Source organism: Mustela putorius, unplaced genomic scaffold, assembly GCF_011764305.1.
Source record: "Mustela putorius furo isolate JIRA1106 unplaced genomic scaffold, ASM1176430v1.1 tig00000095_pilon_pilon_pilon, whole genome shotgun sequence".
NCBI classification, from domain to species: Eukaryota; Metazoa; Chordata; class Mammalia; order Carnivora; family Mustelidae; genus Mustela; species Mustela putorius.
In genome coordinates, this window is record NW_025421280.1 from 20,201,151 (window position 1) to 20,223,869 (window position 22,719).

General features: G+C 59.3%; 1 protein-coding gene and 1 long non-coding RNA gene across 3 annotated transcripts; one reads left to right on the plus strand and one right to left on the minus strand.

Annotated features, from left to right (window-relative positions):
* Positions 1–444: 444 nt before the first annotated feature.
* Positions 445–2,490, minus strand: LOC101677970. Of its 2 annotated transcripts, none has more exons than XR_201342.3 (3): positions 2,157–2,490; positions 1,372–1,448; positions 445–802 (listed from the first exon to the last, which is right to left on the minus strand). It is a non-coding gene; the product is annotated as an uncharacterized LOC101677970 (long non-coding RNA). The 2 variants fall into 2 exon arrangements; XR_001177448.2 differs by lacking the exon at positions 2,157–2,490 and adding an exon at positions 1,773–2,147.
* Positions 2,491–3,515: 1,025 nt separating this feature from the next.
* On the plus strand, positions 3,516–10,975 carry DUSP7 (dual specificity phosphatase 7). The gene is made up of 3 exons (XM_004780068.3): positions 3,516–4,164; positions 5,605–6,039; positions 8,798–10,975. Exons 1-3 carry the CDS (start codon positions 3,648–3,650, stop codon positions 9,103–9,105), a joined length of 1,260 nt encoding a protein of 419 aa, XP_004780125.2. The 5' UTR covers positions 3,516–3,647; the 3' UTR covers positions 9,106–10,975.
* The last annotated feature ends 11,744 nt before the right edge of the window (positions 10,976–22,719 follow it).

The following is a 22,719-nucleotide window of genomic DNA, read 5'->3' on the forward strand; positions in this document are numbered from 1 at the left end:
TAGACATTACCTGTTCCCACGGCAACCCAGGCAGGCACCTCACTGGGGGATGGGGAAGAAGCTGTCCCATGGTTCTGGGACAAGCATAGTGACCCCCAGTCTGGGTCTCAGACACAGATGGGCTGGAGTTGCCGGAACTCTCCCCAGCCCCTGCTCAGCTCTCATGGCGGGGTGTGAAATCAATCACCGTTGCAAACTGCCCTCCTGCAAGCAGCAGGAGCTCACCTGAAATTTGTGTTAGTTTCCTAAGGATAGGAGGAACAGACTCTCCTCCCCTCCTCTCCCTCTGGCATGTGCTGTTCAAAACATGTTTGCCCATTTCTAAGAAATCCATGGACACTGGTAGGAAAAGGAAAGTCTGCTTCCAAGATGCTTAAACTATTCTTATTTTTTTAAAGATTTTATTTGAGAGAGAGAGCAAGAGAGAGAGAGACTGTGCGCCCATGAGCAGAGGGGAGGGGCAGAGGGAAAGGGAGGAGCAGGCTCCCCACTGAGCAGAGCCCTGGGATCTGACCTGAGCCCAAGGCAGAAGCTAAACTGACAGAGCCACCCAGGCGCCCCAATGCTTAAATTATTCTTGGCGACATAGTTCCTGGGTCACCAAGCCACGTGGATGGGGGAGGGGTGGATGGCAGGGAGGCTGCACACCAGCTCACATCTGGCTTAGTTCACATCAAACATCCCACTATCATAGCCAAGCCTTGTCGTGCTGGAAGTCCCCTTCACTGCTTGGTTCTGGGGCTGGATATGAGCAGATAGGGAAGGTAGCTCCACACACGCCTCATGGGTTCAGGCCTAGCACCTGGGGGAAAAGGGGTGAGACTTGGGGAGGCAGACATGCCACTGGGTATCCAAAGGGAGAAAGTCTGGTGGGGTTGCTGGACAACAACAGTGATAATTCCAGTGCAAAATTGGGGGCAAGGGTCCCAGGGGCATGGAGTAGGGGGCTAATTCTAGCAGAGAAGGGCTCCCTGAGGGTGACACCGAACTGTGATCTTCTAGAAGGCTGGCAAAGGGTGAAGCCAAAAAATGTCCAGGCCATGGGGGTAGGGTGTACAAAGGCCTGAAGGTGTGTGGGAGAAAGGGACAGCCCTGAGACAGCCCACCCATACTCCACCTCCAGCTTACCCCCAGGGACCCGGACCTATTCTGGGGGTCCCCACCCTGCCCCTCAGGGAAACCCTGGTGAGGGGGTGAGGGGGAGGTGGGGCACCTCTCCTGGGGGCTGCAGATGGGGGAGGGCCTGAACCCTGAAGGGCAGGAAAGGCCACATTCCTGAAGAGGAAAAATGTCTTTGATCCCAAGACCTTGCTCAGGGCACAGGGCTCCCTCTTCCAGGTATGTCTCGCAGCATTCTGGAGGGAGACTCACAGTTGTAGGGCAAGGTCCTGGGCAGAGGTGGTCCTGGCCTCCTGCTGTCTGACCACGGGGCGAGTTCCTGCTGTGCTCTGTAAGTCAGAGAGTTCTGTGTCCCCCCCTTGCATGCACGTGCACACTCATGCATATGCACCCAGGGCATCCCGGATATGATCCATTTTATGCCTTGTGTCTAGCTGTTCAAGATTGGAGGCAGGGCTTCCACCCAAGAACCAAGGCTTTGGGCTATGCCTCCAAGCTGAGAGATGGCGGTCCAGGGCCCCACAGGCAGCTCCTACAGCCAGGCTAGTTCTCTTCCACTCCTTTGCTTCACTGTCACCTTCTCCTCAGGTGCCTCCCTCCTTCTGGATGCATCTGAACCCTGCCTCTTCCTCCGTGCTGGAGGATGCACCCACCTCCCGGGGAGTTTCTCCATTTCCTCACATCCTCACAGGTCTCTCCTCCAGCCTGTACGGTTCCCCTGGAGGAGTCCTGAAGGGGAGACAAGGGAGCCATCACGAGCTAATGGGGAGGGGGGGGTGGCACGGCCTCCCTCCTCTGTCCAGGGAGATAGGGACTGCGGGGACACAGCGGAGGCTCCCATTTCCCACTAGTGAGAGCAGTAACCAATTCACCAGGCCCTGCTGTCCCCAAAGCTCCAGCCAGCCCTCAACAAGCCCGCTGAGGAATGATTCATCAGCCAGCAGGTCCCCTCCAGTGTGGGTCTGCTTAGGCTTCCTTTTCCAGTGCTGCCGCCGTCCCTGACAACCAGCACGTGGACTGCCAGTCGAGGGTCTGACCTCAGAGAAGTGCCCTCATCGCTGGATAGATCTGTGACGGGCCTGCTGGGCTCTGTCCAGGCAAGGTGGCTGTGTGCTAACCAGCCTAGGGCAGAGTGGGAGATGGGAACCCCGAGGAAGTGGAGGCACTCCGCCCGCTGGGAACGGACCGGGCGGACCGCAGGGCCCGGCCCTTAGCTCCCTTCCTGGGCAGACAACACTGGCTCCGTAGGGAAAGCGCGGTAGTCCGTGCGCACGCGCGCCGCTGGAGTCAAGCCGCTTTGTTCCTGCGCTACCTGCGGCTCCATTCACCTCCTCCGCCCCGCCCGCCTGCGAGCGAGTCAACACACCGCGCTCGCGGAGACCCCGCCCACTTCCCTGCGCCGGGTGGAACGGGTGACGAGCCGCCCTCCCTCCCAACCGTCTCCTTCAGTCACGATTGGCCATCTGCGCGACGCGCTCCCGCCTACCGCGAAAGTTGGTTGGCGCACTGGGAAGGAGGTTGGCGAGGAGAGAGGTTGATAAAGGAGAGCTCCCCGCCCACCCGCCCCTCCGAGAGAAAGTCACGTGGCGCTTCACTCGGCGCCTGTCACCTCCCAGCTTGTAAAGCTTTCTTAAAGGGCTAGCTCTGTCTTCTTGGGGCTGGCCCTTTCCAGGATTTTTCCGCTCCTGCCTGCGGAGTGTGGGGCGGCCCTGGGTCCTCCTAGTCCTCTAGTCCCCTGTTCGCTGATTACCCATCAGGCCTGCTGGGGTGGGATCCCCTTTCAGGTCTCGGAGCCTGTGGCCACCCTAGGGACCAGTCGGTCGCCTGAAACGGTGACCTTATCCTAAGCACAGTGCCTGGCACGTAGTAGGCGTTCAGTTTCCATTTGTTGAATGAACTCGCTGAGAAAATGAATGAGTGGGGTTGACAGACAGGAGGAGGGGGATGTTGCCTCAGCGTGACCGCCCCCACCCACCGCCCTATCCCTGGGGAGGCTCTGCTTCAGGGAAAAGTCGGGAGGGGATGCGAGGCGCAGGACGTTCCTAGGGCAGCCCTTCACGGTAGGACTCGGAAGCGCTGCGAGCGCGGGCATAGAGGAAGGGTCTTGGCCGGACACTCCCGGCTGGTCTTAGCCAGGTCGGGGTTGAGGTGGGCCGAGGGCCCGGGCGGGCGCAGGTCTCAGGGTGCACGGGGCCGCGAGCGCGTTCGCGTACTCCGTGGGGAGGGGCGGCGGAGGCGCGGCGCCTTTAAGCCCGGGCGCCGGCCCCGCGGCCCCGCCCCCCCCCCCCCGAGGACGCCTCGGCGCGCGGCCGCCGGAGCCGCCGTTTAATTGGGGCTGTCAGGCCGCGGCGCGCGCGGAGGGCCGGGCGGGACGGAGGCCGGGAGGCCGGGAGGCCGGGAGGCCGGGGCGGCGGGCGCGCAGCTCGGCGGGAGGCGGGCGCCCGGAGACGCGGCTGGGGCCCGCGCGGCCGGGGCGCCGTCCCAGGGCAGGGCTGCCCGGCCCCTGCCCCGGGCCGCCCGCGCTCCCCATGAAAAACCAGCTCCGCGGCCCCCCAGCGCGGGCGCACATGTCGGCCTCGGGGGCGTCGGCTGCTGGGGACACCGGTGCGGGGTCGGAGCCCGGTGCGGTGTCAGGGTCCGGCGCTAGCACCGGCGCGGGAGCGGCGACGGGTGCGGGGGCCATGCCGTGCAAGAGCGCCGAGTGGCTGCAGGAGGAGCTGGAGGCGCGCGGCGGCGCGTCCCTGCTGCTGCTCGACTGCCGGCCGCACGAGCTCTTCGAGTCGTCGCACATCGAGACGGCCATCAACCTGGCCATCCCGGGCCTCATGCTGCGCCGTCTGCGCAAGGGCAACCTCCCCATCCGCTCCATCATCCCCAACCACGCCGACAAGGAGCGCTTCGCCACGCGCTGCAAGGCGGCCACCGTGCTGCTCTACGACGAGGCCACGGCCGAGTGGCAGCCAGAGACCGGCGCTCCCGCCTCGGTGCTTGGCCTGCTCCTGCAAAAGCTGCGCGACGACGGCTGCCAGGCCTACTACCTCCAAGGTGAGGGCAGCACTGAGACCCCCGTCCGGGATTCGGGCTCTCCCGCGGCTCCCTGACGCCCCCGCCGGAGGCTGCTTTCTCTCCGTGCGCTCCGCCTGCCCGGCCGGCGCCACGTCGCCCCCGGCTCGCATCCGCCTCTAACGGGAGCTCGGCCCCCGCGGTGAGGGTTTAGGCTGGCGCGAGGGTCCCTTCTGCATCTCGTCCTCGACACAATTCGAGTGGGCTGAAGAAACTTTTGCCAACCTGGGCTTTCCTTTTTTTTTTTTTTTTTCTCTCCTGTTGTTGGGGCCATGGCAGCGCCTAGTCTCCTGCTGAGCCCCTCAGAGGAGGAAGGGGCCGCCTCCTGGGACCCCAAAGGCGACAGGACACCAGGTCCTGCTGCTCCAGTCTAGAATGCATGTCCCTGGGAGACCAGAGTCAGGATATAGGAACCTTTGGCAGCATTATCCCCGCCCCTAAGGTATAGGGACCGTTTGGGTTGGGGAACTCTGGGCATCTGGGCTTTGGGCTCACTACTTGGGGATCACAGCCTCTTGGAAACACTTGGGGCAGAACTGTAACCAGGGTCCCCTGCCATGGCTGTCTGGGACCCCCAAGTCCCCAGCCTACTACCCTTGAGCTTGTGGAAGGGGGAGGCAGCTGGGGGGCGAGTGGCTGCAGCCGGTGTTTCCAATTAACATTCCAAAATGGCCTCTCGCTGGCAGCAGGCGTGCAGGCAGGGAGGGGAGGGGAAGCCTGCGGCACCCTCGGGCGCAGGGCCCATGCCTAGCTGCAAGACGCTCCCCATTTCTTGTCTCTGTAAAGCCCCAGCAGCCCTCCCCCTGTGTTTCCAAAACTAGGGTCCTTGAGATCTAAGCGGGGGAAAGGTGGATTGGGACCCCTTTTATGAACTTGCCACTGTGGGAGGGAAGGGCCAGCCAGTACTTTCACACTGTCCTCCCTGACTGTGGTTGGGGTGGGGGGCAGGGACCGGACTCCCAGGCAGGAGGCCCAGGACCTCTGTGCCTCTCACTGACCTAGACATAGCTCTGGCCCCTGCAGTCCCCTCTGTAAGAGGGGTTTGCACACCCACAGGTGCTGGCCGGAGACGGGGTTGTCTTCTTTCCTTTACCACTGAGCCGTTACTCAGCACCCATGGGTGCCAGGTGTGCCTGGGGGCTGTGGAAGCGAAATGAGCTGGGGCCCTGAAGCCTAATGGGTCAGGATATGGCATTTAGGCATGTTACTTCACCTCCTGGGGGGCCTCAGTTTCCCATTCTGTCGGGGGTCATAAGCTGGATGTAGAGAACACAGGAGCAGGTACACGTGTAACCCAGTTGGCAGGGCCCACATTGGCTGTTGTCGGTGTTAAAGTGCTTGATGTGGGCAGCCCACTGGTCTGGAGACATTGGCCGGTGGCATGGGCAGTCTCTCACCCAGGCCCTCTTACCCTGGCCACAGGTGGTTTCAACAAGTTCCAGACGGAGTATTCAGAGCACTGCGAGACCAACGTGGACAGCTCATCCTCACCCAGTGGCTCACCTCCCACCTCCGTGCTGGGCCTGGGGGGCCTACGGATCAGCTCTGACTGCTCAGACGGGGAGTCCGACCGAGAGCTGCCCAGCAGTGCCACGGAGTCGGATGGCAGCCCTGTGCCATCCAGCCAACCAGCCTTCCCCGTCCAGATCCTGCCCTACCTCTACCTCGGCTGCGCCAAGGACTCCACTAACCTGGATGTGCTTGGCAAGTACGGCATCAAGTATATCCTCAATGTCACGCCTAACCTGCCCAATGCCTTTGAGCATGGTGGCGAGTTCACCTACAAGCAGATCCCCATCTCGGACCACTGGAGCCAGAACCTCTCCCAGTTCTTCCCCGAGGCCATCAGCTTCATTGGTAGGTGCTGCTGCTCTCTGGGCGGGGTGGGTGGGCAGCTGTGTCGAGGTGTGTATGGGACTTGGGTGTCACTGGCGCCTGGCTGGGTACCTCTGGGCCTGTCGAAGCCTGTGCGTGCCCTGCTTGTGCTGGCATGTGCCCGTGGCCGAACCCATGCCTGCTGTGAGTCACCGAGGCCCTTGGGACCCAAGTGGTCCCCTGAGTCCTGGACCCCCCCCCCTGCCCCGCCCCATTGCCTCACCCACGGACCCTGCTGTCCAGCTTGTGTTTCTGTGGCTCCGCTGTTTTGGGCTTGGCTAGCTGAAGCATCACAGCTTTCAGACCTCCCACAGGTCTTGCCTGCTCGTCCTCATGCCTCAGCACACGTGTTTTCCGGGAGGGGGCTGCCACTGTGCCTCTTTGGACTTTATTTTGTACCTGAGGGGGCTAAAGGGTGGTGCTGGAGCCGAAGGCTGACCCCAGATGGGCAGCTATTGGAATGTGGCGAGCCAGAGTGACTTGGTAGGGCCCTGGGTGCTCCTGGCAGCCTGTGGGGCTTGCTTGGAGTATAGGAGGCCTCCCTCAGAGCAGTATGTCCCCCTGTTGCGCTTAGAACCATCAGCCCCCGATGGCCCCAGCTGACTCAAGCTCCATGAGCTGCCTTATCTTCGACCTCCCCATCCTGCTTCCTCTGCGGCCAGCTGGAAGCTGTTAGCAGGTCATCTTCCTGGCCCTAGCTCTTACCCAGGGTGCAGGGAAGGGCTACCAGATCAGCATGAATGTAAACCCTTGGCTCTCGGAGCCTGATGACCCCGTGTTTCTCCCCAGCCTCCAGTGGCAGAGAGGAGGTGGCCTGGGCAGTCCTCTCCCGCTGGCCGCTGTGTCCAGTGGAGGGCGTTTTGGTGTCAGCTGGGCCGGGCTAGCTTTAATAACAGGAAGTGGGAGGCTTCCCCGCCTCATCCGCTTACTGGGAACCAAAACTAGGTGCCTGGCTGGGAGGAAGGAAGGAAGCTGAGGCCTGGGGGAGGGGCTGCTGTGACCATGGCTATTGGGAGCTTCCCAGCTCTGCCCAGGGAGGGACAAGGCCAGGAGGTCTCTGGGTCCTGCCTGAGCGTTCACTCCTTCTCCCCAACAAGACAGGGGAGCAGAGAAGGGGGATCCCTGGCTCCCAGGACAGAGCCTGGCTCATGGGTGCCTTTATCCTTCTTGAAGGTCCCTTTGCATCTGGGGAGGGAGACAGAACAGGGTATAGGAGTGGGGGAGGGGGACAAGTGAAGGAATAGAGGCCTGAGCACCCCCCAGGACTCGCTGGGACTAGATCAAGCCTCAAGCCCCACGCTGCTCAGCCACACCCTGAGAAGGCTAAAAATAAAGCTCGTGGAAGCAGTTTCACTTTGGATCACCCGGGAGTGGGTTTGGGGGCCAGGCATTCCCCATATCCTGGTGTGTCACCATTGGGGGGCTCATCTCCACCGCCCCATTAGCCCCAAGTCTCAAGGTCAGACCGCACCACTCTGCACCAGGCTGCAGCTTCTCTCTCTTCCCCAGCTTCTCTTGCCCCCAGGCAGTGCCTGGATCTGGATTAAGTGCCTACTGCATGCTTAGCCCTGGGTGCCCTCATGGGGATGAGGAGGGGAAGCTCTGCCAGGCCAGAGGGAATGAGCATCAGAGGCGGAACAGCCTGAGAACCTGTGCATCATCTTGTGGGAGTGCACTGATTGAGTGCCAGCTGTATGCCTGGCTCCCAGTGGGCTCAGAATCAGAGAGCTAGGGACCTGGAGGGCCCCAGAGAGCTGCCTCTTGTTAACCTCCATCCTTGGCACAGTTGTGGCATAGAGGCCCTAGAGCCTAGGGGAGGAGCGATTATGGGACTGAGTTGTTCAGTGGCTTAGCTAGTGTTTATTGAGCTCCTACTGTGTGTCAGGCTGAGGAGACTGAGAGAGACACTGGGAGAAGCTGGGAGGGTGGGCAGAACCTGGTTGGTGGTGGTGGGAGAGGTCGCTGGTGCATGGGCCTTCTGGGGGAAGTCTAGTAAGTGAGGTGGGGGAGGGGGCTCAACTAAGAGAGCCTCCCTGGCGAAACCTCAGGTGTGGCCTTCCTCCCAACCCTGGCTGTTCAGGAGTAAGGCTGAGGGGCAGGGGACAGGGCAGAGCTGGGTGTTGGGCCGGGGCCCTCCATTCCCTCTCCAGGGCTCCCCTCAGGCCTGTTTCCCAGGATACCCTCAGGGGATCCCCATGGGAGCCGCACCAGAAGAGTGAGCTTAGCCTCTGCCACCAGTCGAGGACTGACCGTGGTATGTGCCAGGAGTTAGGAGGAGTCTGTCTGTGGCCTTTGGCCTATCACTCTCTTTGTGCCTGTGAACCTCATCTATAAAATGAACTTGCTGACCATCTCAGGTGCAGATGGCCTGAAAGGACACAGGTGACACCCTCAGCACAGGCTGGGCACTGTGTAGCCATCACAAGCACCAGGGTTTGGAGAACCCTCTCTTGGCTCAGGTCCTTGTAAGAGCACTGGGAACATGGGGGCCCATTTTATGGATGAGGAGACTGAGGCACAGGGACGTCCAGTGACTCGAAGCTGACGGGTGGCAGAGCCCTCTCCATAGCCACGCTCTTGACCTCCACCCCAAGTGGCTGTCCCACCCGTGTGGGCCTTCACCAGGTCCCTCAAGTGTTGGGCAGCACCGGCCAGTGAACCTGCTGCCCTCTGTGCCCCAGCCCCCCACCTCCGGCTCCCTGGCAGAGGTGTCCTCCTGACCCATGCCTGTGTGTTGCAGACGAGGCCCGCTCCAAGAAGTGTGGTGTCCTGGTGCACTGCCTGGCAGGGATCAGCCGCTCGGTGACGGTTACCGTGGCTTACCTGATGCAGAAGATGAACCTGTCACTCAATGACGCCTACGACTTCGTCAAGAGGAAAAAGTCCAACATCTCGCCCAACTTCAACTTCATGGGGCAGCTGCTGGATTTCGAGCGGACGCTGGGGCTGAGCAGCCCGTGCGACAACCACACCCCCAGCGAGCAGCTCTACTTCTCCACGCCCACCAACCACAACCTGTTCCCACTCAACACCCTTGAGTCCACGTGAGGCTGGGGCACAGGTGGTGGGGGCCGGCCCCTCCCCAACTCACCCCCCACAGCTCCTCGGGCCAGGTGGGTGGCCCACTCCTGCTACGTCCAGCCAGAAGCTAGGCAGCCTCGGACATGGCCAGTGCCTGGAGGCCCCCGGTGGGCAGGTGGCCGAGCTTCCCTCACCGCCTTGGGGCTGGCGGACCACAAAGCGAGGCCTCCCTCCACAGGACTTTCTGGAGAGGCCCTGAGCTCTGGGACAGATGGCCTTGGGAGGCCAGCGAGGCCTCATCCTTGTCCCAGGACACTCCATCAGCAGATGGGCCAGCCAGTTGGGCTGATTTTTAAGGACCCATCCACGGACCTGAGTTTACTTTTTACTCTTGGCAGGTAATCCAAGCTCCCTGGAGCACGGCAAGTGTTCAAGCTCTTCTTGATTTTTCTTTTTTAATGAAAAGTGTTATTTTCAGGCTACACGCAACAGTGGATTGTATAAACCAGTATTTCATCCCTTCCTTGATCCTGTGCGCGCGCGCGCGCGCGAGAGAGAGAGAGAGAGAGAGACATGTTCTCAGTTTTGTTTTTATTACTACTTCAAAAAGCAATTACTGGTTTTTTTTTGTTTTTGTTTTTGTTTTTGTTTTTAATGGAAAAGACAAACCCCGTGTTGATCTTGACCAAATGCGTTTTGCACATGTGTGAAGCCTCCCATTTCTGCAGCAGCAGGCCCTTCTCGAAGGGTTGGCTTGCTGCTCTCTTGGCGTCAACACCACCACCCCCCCCCGCCCCCCGCCAAGTCGTGTCCACATCTCTTGGCCCAGCCCCCGTGGCACTGCACTTGCCCGTGACGACCTCTGCAAGTCACAAAGGGTGGGCTGCGGGTGGCCTTTGCATTTTGGGCCCTCCAGCGGTCCCTGCAGACTGGGCAGACTCCCGGAGGCAGGAGATGGGAGGCCCTGCAGCGGGCCCACTGGAGGCGGAGCTGTGGGGGACGCCAAGCAGTAGCATTAGCCCTCTGGGCTCAGCCCGTAGGAGGGTCTGGGCCCAGGGCCCTTTCTTTATGTACCCACTACTTCTGTCTTTCTCTCTCTCTCCCCGTTTGTTTGTGACTGAGTGGAGGCCCGGCTGCGGGCGGGGGTGCAGGGGAGCCTGGGTGGCCAAGGCCCAGCCCTGCCTCCTAGTTTCTGTCCCTTACCCTGGCTGATGCTTCGGTCCAGCTGCCACTCGGAGCCCCCGTGTCCCATGGAAGCTGGCCCTGCACTCCTCTTGCCCATGCCTTCTACTACCAGGAAACTCGCACCAGGAAAATACCAGGGCAGGGGCAGAAGGGGCAAGGATGGACAAGAGAAAGGGGCGTGGGGCTCTGTCCACCCCCTCCCCCCCGGATCCACAGAACAAAGCCACGGATTCCGTTATCCTCCAGTTTCGTTCCTTCTCCAGCCTCAGTCCCACCAGGTGTCAGGACTGCACAGGGGCCCGGGGAAAGGTGAGTGGTCAGGCCGGGGTCCCTGAGTGAGCCAGCACTTGGCCCGAGAGCGAGGCCGAGGAAGCTCTGCCCCATTGCGTCTTACCTCACGGGGCGGTTTTCAGGGATTCTTTAAGGCAGCGGATTAAAATCTTGCCACAGTCGAGAAATTGACAAAAAGCTTCCATGCTGTACATGGTTCTTTCTCTTTTTTACCTTTAAAAAAAAAACCCCAGAAAGATGCATCAGATTTGTGTACGTGAGAGTATGCGAAGAGGGTGGCCAGTTTTGCTTTATGACCTTATGAAGGAAAATTTGTGACCCTACATATACACACACACACATACATATATATATATATATATCCCGAACCAGCAACGGGACTTTGTTTATATTGCAAATAAATATTATTTTTTCTTTAAAACAAAGTGTGATGTCCAATAAGGGACTGGCAGTGGGGAGGGAGGTGGGGAGGAGAGGCAGGAGGCGTCCTAGCACCTGTTCTGTGTGAAGTCCGCTAAGCCAGGAGGAGGAGGGGCCCAGCCCGGTGGGGAGGAAGGGAGGGGTGGCGTTGCCCCAGCCCTGACACACTACAGGCAGGGACCTTGCGACTTTTCTCCGTGGGCTTTTGCTGATTGGTCGACGGGAGATGGAAGCTTGGAGAGGTTTTGTGGACCAAGGTCATACAACTGAGCCAGCCCTCACTCACCCTGAATGGCTCAGGGCTGTCCGCTGGGCCTTGGCCAGAGCTGCCCCAGGGCCTCAGACTCCTGACCAGGCCCTGGGGGCCCTGACCTTTTCCTCTTGCTGCTCTTGTGGGTGGAACAGGGGCTGTGCATTGGTCACCTCAGCCTTCCACCCAACTCCCACCCTCCCCCACCCCCACAGTCCCTGGGAAGCCAGTGGGACTTGTAACCTGGCTGGTGACAGATCAGCCCCACTTTGCTCCTCAGGAGCTGGGCAGTCCTCAGGTCCCTCAAGCCTCCCTTAGCCTCTGTTTCCATCTCTGAAGCAGAACCAATGGCATGAGATACCCAGTGCCTTCTGTATTTGGGGCACGAGGAGCAGGTTCTATTCATTTCCTGGTCTGGGCCTGCAGAGGAGAAGCGGGGGCCATGCCTGGCTTCTCCAGAGCCAGTGAGTGCCCCCTCACCATGCAGGGCCCCCCTGGGGGCTCCAGGCCAGGACCTGGGTGGAAGCAAGGAGCAAGAAAGAGGGAAGGGGACTGGAGAAGGATGGTGGCCATGGCCTGGGGGTGTGAGGCCCTCCGTGGGGGCATAGCTCCATGTGGAATGGAGCTCCAGAATGGGGAACAGGGGCTCCGGAAGGCTTTATGTCTCCTTTGCCTCTGCCGGATGGAGGGAGCCCCCGTCGGGGACTAGCTGCTGACTCCGTTTCCTCATCTTTGCCTCTCATCTGGTTTTATCCCTTCCGCTGTGACCACACTGGGTTGGCGGCAGGTAGGGTGGTGGGTAAGGGCAACTCGGCCCCTTTTCAAAGACTCCCAGCTGAGCTGTCCAGCTTCAAACAAAGGGATCTTGATTCTAATCCCAGACTTGTGGCTACCAGCTCCTTGCCCCTCTCAGCTTGCCCATCTCTAGAATGGGGGAACACTGGTGCAGTCAGCAGGCCCGCAGGAGAGGGACGGGGGCTCCTCACGGCCTCGGCGAAGAGGCGGGTGCTCCCTCCGGCCCTGGTCCCTCTGTGCCAGGGGCGGGCAAGGGGGTGGGGGCCCGAGCAGGCAGAGACTGGGCCTTTGTTCCCTCTTGCTGCCCTTGGCCAGGGCTGGGGAAGCCCGCGGGTGCCGGGCTGGGGGCTGGGCTCTTGACAGGCCGAGTGAGTGCCTGGCAGTACCAGCGTGCCCAAGCGCAGGCTGGGGGGTGGGAGTAGCCTTGCCTCCCAAGGCGGCTCCTCGAATAGAGGACGAGGGGGCTTGACCTCCTGGACCACCTCAGGCCAGGCAGCCTCAGTGACCCTCCGTGTCCTCATCTGAGGAAGTTCAAACTTCAGCACCATGCCTGGCTATGGGTTTCCTTCAGCTTCTCTCCAGTGGGGACAAGGAACCTGGTCACAGCTGGGCAGCTGGGACTGGGGGTCCTCACTCTGTGACTCCGGGCTGGGCCATGCTTACTCCGGATGGTCCAGGAGTGGGAACATGCCTGTTCCGTGGCTCCCAGGTTCCCACCTCATAGTCCTCTCTGAGCTCCTGTTATTCTACCCGGTTTCTGCTGTCCTTTCCCCGCTGGGCCCAGGCCACCTTTGGCTGAAGCCCTTGATGCCAGTGTCCCCTGAGCTCTGGAACATTCGCTCTCTGAGGTGGATCTGCTTAGTCCATGTGTTCTCGGCCCCATATCTCCTCCTGATCCCCTCTTTGCCTCCCTTTGGATTCCTTTTTCTGTCTCCATCTCAGCCCAGGCCCCAGGAGCGGCCCCCTCCCTCCAAGTCTTAGCCACTTCCCAGCCTTCTCATGGGAGGAAGATCTGAGCCACTCACTCATGGGCACATTCATCCCGCAGCCATTTCCTGTGTCGGCTGGGCTGCCCTAGGAGTGGGAACATGCCCGAGGGCAGTTTGGTGATGTCAGGCTGGGTGGCAGGATAATGGGGCCCTCAGCTTGTCCTCTGATAAATGAATCAGGTGCAACAGCAGGAGTGACTAAGGCTGGACACGAGAAAGAACTTGCCACACTATGGAGCAGTCCCTGCTGTGGGGCGTCTGACAAGTTGACCACAAAAGAGATGAACATTTTCCTAGGGTAGCCCTGCCCTTTCCTAGGGAAGGGGCAGGAAGCATTTAGGAGAGGGGTTGCCCCCCCCCCAGGGCTTCTCTCCGGGATGCAAACATAGAACCCGTGCTGGGACCTGTGCCCTCCCCTATCACCCCCCTGCTGCCTGACACCCTCAGACCTGCTTCCAGACACCGTGTCTATCTCAGGCCACCTTCCATGTCAGTCTGGACGTGGCTGGGACACCAGCACGCAAACCAAACTCTTAACAGAAGTTGGAAAGCCTGACGTGGGAGCCAGGTGTCCCTGGAGCCTGGGTTGCGCAGGGGTAATCTGGGTCCTGATTGATCTATTTCCCCTGTTTGTTCTGGACCCCACTGGAATACAGCCCTCTCACCTCCTTCCAGAGGTCTTCTGGGGTCGGTCCCATCTGATTCCTGATACCTGGCAGACTTGAAAGCCTGGAGACGGTTCAGAATGGCCCTGCTCCCTCCAACCCCATGCAGATAGGGAAAGCGAGGCTTAGATAGGGTCATAGAGTGAGTCAGGGAGGAAGCTAGGCCTCCCCACGCTGCTGCCCTGAGTCTTTTCGTCCAGGTCCGGCCTCCTGCCTTGGGCTGGGAGCCTTCTCTATCCGGCCCTGTGAAGGACCAAAGTTATATGTGTGTGTGCACGTGCGCGCGCAGACACACACACACACACACACACACACACACATCCACGGCCCCCTCATTTCTCAGACAGGACAAGCCCAAGCAGATCCCATAGTGATGGAGGAGCCGCCTGCCTCTGACTCCAGCCTCTTCTCATTAGGGCGCGGGCGGGGTGAGGTCATCCCCTCCCAGGCAGGGCCATTAAAGACCATCATTAACAATTCTCAAGGGGCCTCAGCCCCATTGTCTCTGGCTGGGTCAGTTGAGCCTCCACAGGGACTCCAGTGCCTCCCATAACACCCTTTGCTCAGGCAGCCAACCCCCTTCCCCGGGCTACCCCGTCACGTACCTCCAGGGGCATCAGCTTGGCTTCTGCGCATCTGTAGGAGCTCCATCGACCCGCGCCATGGCCCCATGGTCCTTACACCCCTGGTGCAGGCAAAGGAGAAGCTGCAGCCCCTTTTCCAGGGCTGGATGAGCCAGGGAGGACGAGGTGCTGTCCAGAGAACCAGGGAGCCCTAACAAGCTTTAAGTCGAGGGCTGACAGTGGCTGGTTGTCACTTGAAAGATCCCCTAGCTACTAAGTGGAGAACATCCTCAAGGGGAATGTGCAGAACAGGGGACAGAGAGGAGGCTGAGCTGGTCACTCGGGGGGGAGGGCAGACCCCCATGGACAAGGAGAGGGTGAGGCACATCTGCAGAACAAGCAGGGAGGGAGACAGCTCATGGGAGGGAGGGCCCGTTGTGGGGACAGAAGGTCCCAGCTTGGGGCTCCTGGATGGCTGGGTTGGTTGGGCATCTGCCTTCGGCTCAGGTCATGATCTTAGGGTCCTGGGATCGAGCCCCACAATAGGCTCCCTGTTTCTCTCCTGCTCCCCTCCTTCTATGCTCTGTCTCTCTTTCTTTCTCTGTCAAATAAATGAATAAAATATTTTTTAAAAGAAATTCCTGGAGTGCCTGGGTGGCTCAGTGGGTTAAAGCCTCTGCCTTCAGCTCAGGTCATGATCTCAGGGTCCTGGGATCAAGCCCCGCATCGTGCTCTCTGCTCGGCAGGAAGCCTGCTTCCTCCTCTCTCTCTGCCTACCTCTCTGCCTACTTGTGATCTCTGTCTGTCAAATAAATAAATAAAATCTTTAAAAAAAAGTAGAAATTCCCAGCTTGTCTGACTCCACGTCCATGATCCGAAAGGCACCACCATGGGTCTTTGCCAGGACATGTGGAATCCTGGCCACTGGAGTCTGAGTTCCCCCTTACCTGCCCCCCATAATGTTTACCCACACATCAAATACCCAGAGAGAGTCGGGGGTCACCATGGTCCTCCCTCCTACTGCAGACTTTCCTGGGACAGCACACCTCTGATGCCCCCTCTCAGAGCCTTGTTTTTCTCTTCTGTACATCAGAGACATGAACCGTGGGTCCCAGGGTGCCTGGCTGGCTCAGTTGAGGGAGCATGCTACTCTTGATCTTGGGACTGTGGGTTCGAGTTCCAGGTTCAGTGTAGACATTACTTAAAAATAAAAATCTTAAACAACAACAACAACAACAATAAAGAACGGTGGGTCCAAGAGGAGAAAGCAGGCTGAAGGGCCTTCCTCCCAGTGAGGCCTTGGGAATGTGAGTCATGATGATGCCACTTTACCTGTGACCACCCTCCAGGGGCCACCTCCCATGGCCAGCTGTTGCTGATGGCTGGCTGGGTGATCTCAGACATGTTTCCTTCTTATCCGGTCCCCAGGTTCCCTGTTTGCACAGGTGACAAATGAGAATGACTCCGATGGGCCCAGCCTTCAGACTTGGAACTTAGGGATTATGGCCCAGACCTTCACTTCTATCCCAAGGGCTGGACAGCCTGGCATCAGGAGTGGCCTAGGAGCCAATATCCCACCTACAAGGAGACGGCTGGAGTTCAGAGCTGGGGAACCTTGGGCAGGGGGCCTGGCTGGGGAGGAATGGGCCAGGCCAGGCCCCTCTCTGCTCCAGTAGACTCCTTTGCTACAGTCCCTTAAGGACACTTGTTCTTTCCATCTACCTGCCTAGAGGACTCTCTCACAGTGTCCCCCGGTTCTGAGAGGCTGAGAAATTTAGAGTGTTACTCCCAGGTGAGCCCTGGTGCCTGGTCCTACCGCTATGGCCTGCCCATCCCTGTCCTAGCCTGCCCAAGTGATGAGGGAGCAGGAGGATGCTTTGATCTGGAAGTCTAGATGTCTTCGTGGGGTTGTCAGAAAGGGCCTTGAGCTCACCCCCTCCCTCTCGCTCTATTTCTTTGCTCAGACTGTTTGTTACCCCATATTGCTTGTCCATAGTCCCTCCTCACCAGCCCCCCAAATTCCCAAGTCCTGCCCATCCTCAGCCCCTCACCTGGGTGCCTGAGACCTGGACTGGCTGGAGCTGCTTCTCTTCTCTCCTCCACAGAGGGTAAGGGGTGGTGTGACGGCACCCCAAGTCACGGCACAGCAGGAGCAGAGTCACGCTTTCCCTCAGATCCCTAGAGCCAGGCCTCACAGTTGTCTCCCCTGCCCCTGAGAAAGAGAGGGGCTGGACACCACCTCCCCTCCTTGGTTGCTGGGCACTCAGGTTGTCTTCAGTCTTCCTTGTCCCATCAGGACCTCTGGGCCAGGACTCTAGGTGTAGTGTTTTCTACATTTCAGGCTCTTTCTCTGGGCCCCATGCCCAGAAGTGGCATTTCCGGGGCAAACACCTATCTCCATTTTGCCGCTTGGTTTTTGAAAGGAAAGCAGGATCGTTTACCTTTTATGTTTGGTTGTTGATGTAGCTGATTCGGAAAAGCCGAATGTCGGTCGGTCATGCTAGTCACCCAGCAGGGGCCCGGCAAAGCACTGGGGGCTGAACTATCCCTCAGTGGGAGCCCCTGCCTGGGTCACCAGCTCTAGCGGTCCCTCATGGCCGCCCTGCCTGGGAGTTTTGCTGAATGTCTCCTCCGGCAGTAAGAGTAATAATAGCAAAGCACGTACGTGACCATTGCTCTGGGCCAGGGTGCCCTGCCGACTTTACATGATAAATTCAACAGATCCTCTCAGCAACCCTCAGAGGAAGGTGCTAGATTATCCCCGATGACCTGAGGAAGAAGCCAAGACAGAGCAGCGAAGCCTGGAAGGTGCCTCTCTGGGGTCAGGGTGCAAGTCTGGCTAGATCGGGAGTCCCTCCTCTCAACTAACCCAGGCCGGAGAGGCTAAGATTAGCTTTGAGCCCTTGACCCCACCCAATTCAGATCCCTCCTGGGCTCCTGACTGTGCCAAGCCCGGGAAAGCAGCATTTCAGAGGAGGAAGTCCATAGCCCCCTTTCTGAAGAGATTGGGATGCATCTGTGGGTTCTTCAGGACGGGGCAGGGGAGGTTGAGGAGGAATGCTGGTAGTAGGTCAGGAGGCTTGGGGAGGGGTGTTGAATCTGGGCTGTCCTGGAGTGTGTAGGCTGGAGGGGCAGAGACTGGGGGATACCAATTCTAACAGGTAAGGCCATCTGGGAGGCTTCCCACAGAAGGGGATGTCTTGTGGTGGAGAACCTCCTTCTGTTCCTGCCCCTGGGGCTTTGCATATGCTATTTTCTCCTGCAAGAATACTCGCATCACCTATAGCCCCTTTAGTTGGCTACCTCTCCTACTCTTTCCCTGAGCGAAGCTCAAATGCCTCCTCCTCCAGAAAGCCTTCCCAACCTCTTCCCTCAGCTGGGCTTCTGGGGCCTCTTCTAGCTCCCATGGACGTCTGTGCAGCCCCATCTCCTGGAGACCTTGCTAGCCACCGCGCTGGGTCCAGCCGGGCATCATCAGCTCTCTGGCCCTTGTCTGGGGGCACTTCTGGAAACTTGCCTGGCTCTGGATGTCAGACCTGCGTGACCCATGCCTGTGGAGGTGGATCTGGGGTACATGCCTCACTGTGGAAACTCGGGTGCCCAGTGTTGCAATTTTGCAGCTGCTGAGGCCTATGGTGGTGCCCAGGAGGTGGCCCTGGACCCCTCTGCGCCACTGGCTGGGTCTCTTACAGCCTCTGCGCCCACCGTGATCGCCTGCTTTCTCTTTCAGTCCCAGCCAGCCAGAGAAGGCTCTGGAACTCCTGTTTATAAATATCTGCTACTGCCACAGCTAAGTGGAGGGGTCTGGAGGCCACGCTAATTGATTAATTAAACCCTCTCGGTTAATTAGCTCCGTCCCTCCAGGGAAAAAAGTCTAGAGCTAGAGCCAGAGCCTCGCCTGGGCTGAGGGAGGGTTTAATTAGCCTGGGTCAGGCTGAACCTGATGCCAGCTGCTGGGGGCAGTGGCGAGTCGGGGAGGAGAGTAAGTTCTAGGCCCTGGAGCCAGTTGGGCCCCCGAGGTGAGGAGAAGAGGCTCCAATCTGGGCCTGGACCAAACCCCCCCTGACCACCTTCGCCTGGCTTCCTGGACCCCAGTGGCTGGAGGCAATGGGACCCGGACGAGCCGTGGAGGAGAAGGGGATTCTTCGAGGGGGCAGGACCTGCGGGAGCAAGGAGTGAAGGCTGGATCTGGAGATGGAAAGTAGTCCCTGCTGGGTTCCGTACTCCCACACAGGGGCTGAGGGATGCTCCGTACTATAGACAGAGCTCCCCGTCTGACAGCTACGGCACAGTGAAGGCCTTGAACGCCAGCACCAAAGCTTGACCTTTGGTGCTGGATAGGGGAGGCCATGACAGATTGGAAGCCAAGGAGGGACCTGGTCAGGTTTGGGTTTTGGAAAGATCTCAGGGTCTGCTGCTCAGGGGAGAAGGGACTGGAGGGGGTGGCAGAAGCGGACTGGCAAGGAGGGGGCTTCAACGGTCCAGCAGGAATGGAGGTGCATCAGCCAAAAGCTCCTGCTGTGTGGCTCAGGGCCACCCAGTTCCCCTCTCTGGGCCTCTCTCCCCTCATCTGGAAGGTTGGGGGAGGGGTTTCTTGAGGCCACACCCTTAGGATGTGAATGTCACTGACAGGTTGCTTGCCCCAGGACAAAACACCTTCTTTACCCCTCAAGCCCACAGGCATCCGGTTTCCATGTATGCAAAGAGAAGAGCCCCCCACACGGGCGGGTGCATCCCATTCATGATCCCCAGTATCATTCCAGCTGCAGAGCGCAGAAGAGGTAGGGGGACAGGACGCTGTGCAGGAGGAACCCTGTGTTCAGTCCGGCCCTGCGGGGCGGTGGCCGTGGGTAGGAGTCGGAGAGCCCAGGCCACTCCGACAGCCGCAGGCCGCAGGCGGGGCTGCAGCCTTGGCACGGAGCCCGCTCTGGGTCGGTCCTCCAGCTCCCTGAGTGGCCGCCCAAGTGGGAACAATGACCCTTTCACGTCACGCCTCCTCCAGTCACAGTAACTTTGGCGCCGCAGGACAAAGGGGCCATTTCATCATTGTTGGGCTGGATCAACAGCCCGCCAGCCTGAGCCCGGCTGCCCCCACCCAGCTAGGCCCGGGGCAGGGAAGCCGATTACCCAGCTTGGCCAGAGCCCGACACCTTCACTCCACCTGGCGTGGTCCTGGCTGTCCCGGAGACCCTCCTGGCCTTCCTAACCTGGCCTCCCTTTCAGCTCAGAGCTGGGACAGAGCCAGCCACTATGAGAGCAACAGGCCATGCCCCCGGTTCTTTCCCTCCTGGACTCTCGGTCCCCATATTTGTGGGAAGGGGGCTGGGTGACTGGGAGCCAGAGGGGTAAGATGTCCCCCCTGTGTCCCTGCTCCAGCCTGGTGAGAGCAGAGGTAGGGAGGGGACCCTAACCCAAGGGGAACTCTCCAGTTCAGTCTTCACCAGGTCCCTTCCCAGCCTCTGCTCCCAGGGACCTTCCATGGTGTGAGCTAGCTCAAGGCCACCTTTGCTTGTTCTTGAGCTAGCCTCAGCTCCTCAAGAGCACCTGTCTGTACAGAGGCCAAGACAACCAGGGCTCTTTCTTGGCATGCACAGCCTCAATCTCCCACCTCCTTTTGTCAGAGGCTGGAGGTTGGAGTCTTGAACCCCCAAGCATCCTCTTTTTTCTATCTGGCCAGGCTTTGCTAAGCTTCTCCAGTGGGAGAGGGGTGGCACCTTGGGGAAGAGATCCCAGACCATGGGCCAAGACAGAAACTGCCTTTTCTACCCACTGTGGTCAGAGCCGGGTCATAGAAAAGCCTGAGAACCCGGACATCAGGGGCCCAAGGCACACTCGGAAGCAGGGGCTGGTGCTGGGGAGTGGCCTGGGGCAGGTGCCCACAGCCTGAGCCTGTAGGCAGCTGCGGTATTGATCAACCACCAACCAGTGGAGGGCGGGAAGGCTGATTGGTCTGGCACCCAGCCAAAGGTGGGGATGCAGAGAGCTCGGCCAAAACTGAGAACGGGGGATCACTGTTGGGCATAATTACACAATAAAAACTGTTGGAGCAACTAGTTCCTTTTTTTTTTTTTTTAAGATTTTATTTATTTATTTGACAGAGCAACCCAGCGAGAGAGGGAACAGAGGCAGGGGAGTAGGAGGGAGAAGCAGGCTCCCCGCTGAGCAGAGAGCCCGATGAGGGACTTGATCCCAGGACCCTGGGATCATGACCTAAGCCAAAGGCAGACACGCAACGACTGACCCACTTTGGAGCCCAGATCAGCCAGTTTTTGAGAGATCCCAGGACTACCCCTTCTGCTCAGGGAGGGCAGAGACTTGACCCTGCCCCACTCTTTCCACAGGACCCCGGGGGTGGGCCAAACTGATGTTGGGGCAGGGGAAGGCCAGGGGCATATGGGTTCCCCAATTTTCCCGCTTCACTGGTGAGAACCCCAAGGTTCAGAGAGTTGAAGTGACAAGTGTAAGCCACACGGGAGGTGAGCAACAAAGCAGAGACTCAGCACCTGGGTAAGAGGGAGTTGGAATCAGGGGCTGGTCGCCGCAGGGTCCTGGTCTCCAGGGACCTGCCCAGGTGCGGGGTGCTCAGCTGGCTCTCGAGGGCAGCCGTGGTGGCATAGCAGTCAGGGAGGTGCAGGGCCCAGGCTGCTCCCTGGCTCTGACTGCCGCCGTCCTCCCAACCCTGCCCGCCGTGCCCGGCGGCCCTGCACACACATTGCCCATCTGCCCTGCCTCACTTCCTCTGACTAAGACTAAAGAATCGTGCCTTCAGGGGACTGGAGCCTGGCACCCGTTGGCAGGAAATGCCCAGCCCAGCCCTCCCTGGAGCCTGCCTGCCCTGGCACCCCTTCTTCTGGGCTCCCAGGAGCATGTGGTGGGGGTGGGGCTAGAGGGTGCCAGGTTACCCATCTTCCTGATCCCTAGCCCCCGAATCCCTCGTGTCCAAGGCCTCCCCCAGCCTATTCGAGCCTGGGACCCTGGGAGGACGTAAGGGCTGAGCCCCTACTGTAACTCCAGCCCCCAAAGCCCAAGACCTGGACTCTGAAGACAGACAGTTCTATAGAACTTCGAGTCTGAGGCAATCCCTGAGCTGTGTCCCTTCAGGGAACAGAAAGCTTGAGGCTGCCATGAGGGACCTGCAGCTCTGAGCCTGAACTCTGAGCTGGGGTAGTCTTGGGCCCTCAGCCAGTGACCAGTGGGCTCAGCTACCCTCCCTTTCCCAGGAGCATTCTGCTTCCTGGGTGTCTGGGGCCAGCATGGACCCTTGCTCAGAGCTGGAGACTTCCCACGAGCTCTCCAAACTCCTCCACCAGGTCCCCGTTTTACTATAAGGGTGGAAACTGAGATCCAGGGAAGTTCGGTCCAGGTTAGGGGCCAGGTGAGGCTGTGGGCCTGGATGTCCCCACAGGTGGGCTCTTCTACCATAGGGCGGGGAGCTAAGGTGACTCAGTCTCAGGCCACAGGTAAAACTAAACTGCCAGGGTGGGGTTGGGGTAGCTCCTCCCCTTTGGATTGGCCTCTAGGCCCACCCACGGGGTGGGGGGGGGCAGGGGACCTGGAGATGCTTTCTAGAGGCCATTTGACTGACGACTTGAGTTAAAAGGCCTAAAAATGGGGACGCCTGGGTGGCTCAGTTGGTTAAGCAGCTGCCTTCCGCTCAGGTCATGATCCCAGGGTCCTGGGATCGAATCCCATATCGGGCTCCTTGCTCGGCAGGGAACCTGCTTCTCCCTCTGTCTCTGCCTGCCTCTCTGCCTTCTTGTGATCTCTCTCTCTCTCTCTGACAAATAAATAAATAAAATCTTAAAAAAAAAAAAAGGCCTAAAAATACACATAACCTTTAACCCCGCAGTTCCCGGTCTGGGAAACTGCCCTAGGAAAATCTCTGCTTGAAGGAAAGTAGAAGCAGTTAGCCTCTAACTTGCTCTGTGATCTTTGGAGAGTTCCCCATACAGTTCCCGCTCTGTATGACGAAGGGCTGCAGACATACAGCCGTCAAAACTTAGCCGGTCCATGGGCCATCTTTGTCAAACAGACTCCTTCAGGGACCTGAGTTCTGTGTCTTCTGATGGGCTCCAGAGGCCCTCGACCAATGAACCAATGAAGCAGAACCCTCCCTTTACTCCCAGGATGGTCCTTCCAGTGCCCTCCAGCTAGGGTACCCTGTGAGGGTCTAGACGCTTCTGCGGGACTCAGCAGACCAGGCCTTCTCTGGGGCTACAGGTGGGTGGGACATGGCAGTTCTGCAAGCTGTGGGGAAGAACACTGTCCTTCCAGAAGTACCCCTCTCGTGGTGAGGGGTGGGGGCACCACGTCTAGAAGCAGGACCTGAGTCTTCTGACCCTGAAGCCACCCATCCTTGGCTCACATCAGTCCCAGAGACTGGTGTCCAGAGTCTCCTGGGTGGGTCGTTCCCTCCCACAGGAAGAAGTGCTCTAGTCACGCCCACCAGCTCCCCACTGCTTGGGCCTATGTCCCGTATCTAT